This window comes from Pteropus alecto, unplaced genomic scaffold (assembly GCF_000325575.1).
Source record: "Pteropus alecto unplaced genomic scaffold, ASM32557v1 scaffold87, whole genome shotgun sequence".
Classification (NCBI taxonomy): Eukaryota; Metazoa; Chordata; class Mammalia; order Chiroptera; family Pteropodidae; genus Pteropus; species Pteropus alecto.
The window spans coordinates 22,767,790-22,769,244 of record NW_006443225.1 but is presented as its reverse complement, the minus strand read 5'-3'; the positions used below and the strand labels follow the sequence as shown (position 1 = coordinate 22,769,244).

The following is a 1,455-nucleotide window of genomic DNA, read 5'->3' as shown; positions in this document are numbered from 1 at the left end:
CTCAGCGTTACCGGTGACATTGACCTGAGTGTTCTCTGTTTTCACAGAACTTTCTGAAGGACCTGCTGGAAAAAGCGAACAAGGCCGTCGATGACGCAAAGCTGGCCGAGTACACAGACCTGATGGTGAGACCGAGCCCGGCAGGGCTGTGGCCGAGGGCCCGGGAGGCGCGCGGCGTTCCCGCCGGTTCCCGCGCTGCTCAGCGGGACGCGCACGGCCGTGGTGCGGGCCCCGCTCACCCGGCGCCCCTTCCTCTGAAGGGCCACACGCCGAAGGACGCGGCCGTCTGGTGACGCTGCGGGCTGCAGGCGTGGGCTCCCCGGCTCCACCGCAGAGCTCTTCCCTTCTGCGGAGCTGTCATTTTTATCTGTCGAAAGATCACTTGTTTTTCTCACAAAGCCAGTGTGATTATATCGCTAAATTATATGAGTCACGTACGTTATGTTATAGATATGTAAATCACGCCCCTAGAAACTCATTAATTGTAGAAGCTCTGAACCAATTTTTCTCATGACTTAGGAAATCATAGGTTTTGTTAGAATGAGAACTTCCGGTTTATCTTACTCACCGAGCGACTGGAAATGGCTATTTCCTCCTTCTTCCTTTTGAGCCTGCTGTTTCGGAATGTTGTCTCGGTGCTTTGTGGAAGGAAACCCAGTATGTCACCTTGCTGCTGGGTGACGGTGTCAGCGAGATCTAGTGTGGGACGCTGACAACAGGGCCGGGAAAACGACGTGCACACAGGCGCTGGATGCTTTAGGAACGACTGTCAAAGCAGTTTACGAAGTCCCAGATAAAACGGTCTCATGCCCACGAAGTTAAATGATTCCAAGTGGGTAAAGTTTGCTCATTTTGACTCATTATGGCATTGGGACTATGAAGAAAAAGTCTTTGCTAGATGGATTTAAGCCACGGGCCAATACTGTGGAAATATGATTTTAATTGTTTTTTTCCTTAAATTCAGAAAAAGTTTAATTATTCAGATCAGAACACATATTTATACATACACGCTTTATGGACGGTAAAGTTACAGTGAATTTTTACCTCATGGATTTAAATAAACAACCTATAAAATGTAAGTGTATATTATAAAAATTGTTCTAGAAGACTGATAAAGAGTTAAACTTTTTAATTACCCTGAGAAATAACTCTCTAAATAACTCTCTAACTCGGTGTAACTCAGGTTTACTTTCAGCCTGTCGGCCTACTTAAGTGCGGGAAAAAAACCCACTAGAACTTAACTATTGCCTTATTCAACGTACAGTGACCTTTATTATAAAGTGGGACTAATCTTTGGTTTCAGAACAATTTAAAAAGTTTGCGCTGCGAGGACCTGTCCTCATTACATCCCACTTCTCACGGTGCCGGCTCATAATTGTGTCACGGTGGGCAGATCGAAAGGCCGAATAACTTTTGGGAAATGGGCAGTAACCTACATTTATCAATTTTCTGTTT

At 45.9% G+C, this 1,455-nt stretch overlaps 1 protein-coding gene across 1 annotated transcript in view; it reads left to right on the top strand.

Moving 5' to 3' along the window:
• Window positions 1–1,455, top strand: part of CALB1 (calbindin 1) — a 19,342-nt gene that overhangs the window by 15,072 nt on the left and 2,815 nt on the right. Inside the window, exon 8 of the mRNA XM_015598624.1 lies at window positions 48–125. Within this exon, the coding sequence (XP_015454110.1) occupies window positions 48–125 (78 nt within the window). The remainder of the gene's footprint in view (window positions 1–47; window positions 126–1,455) is intronic.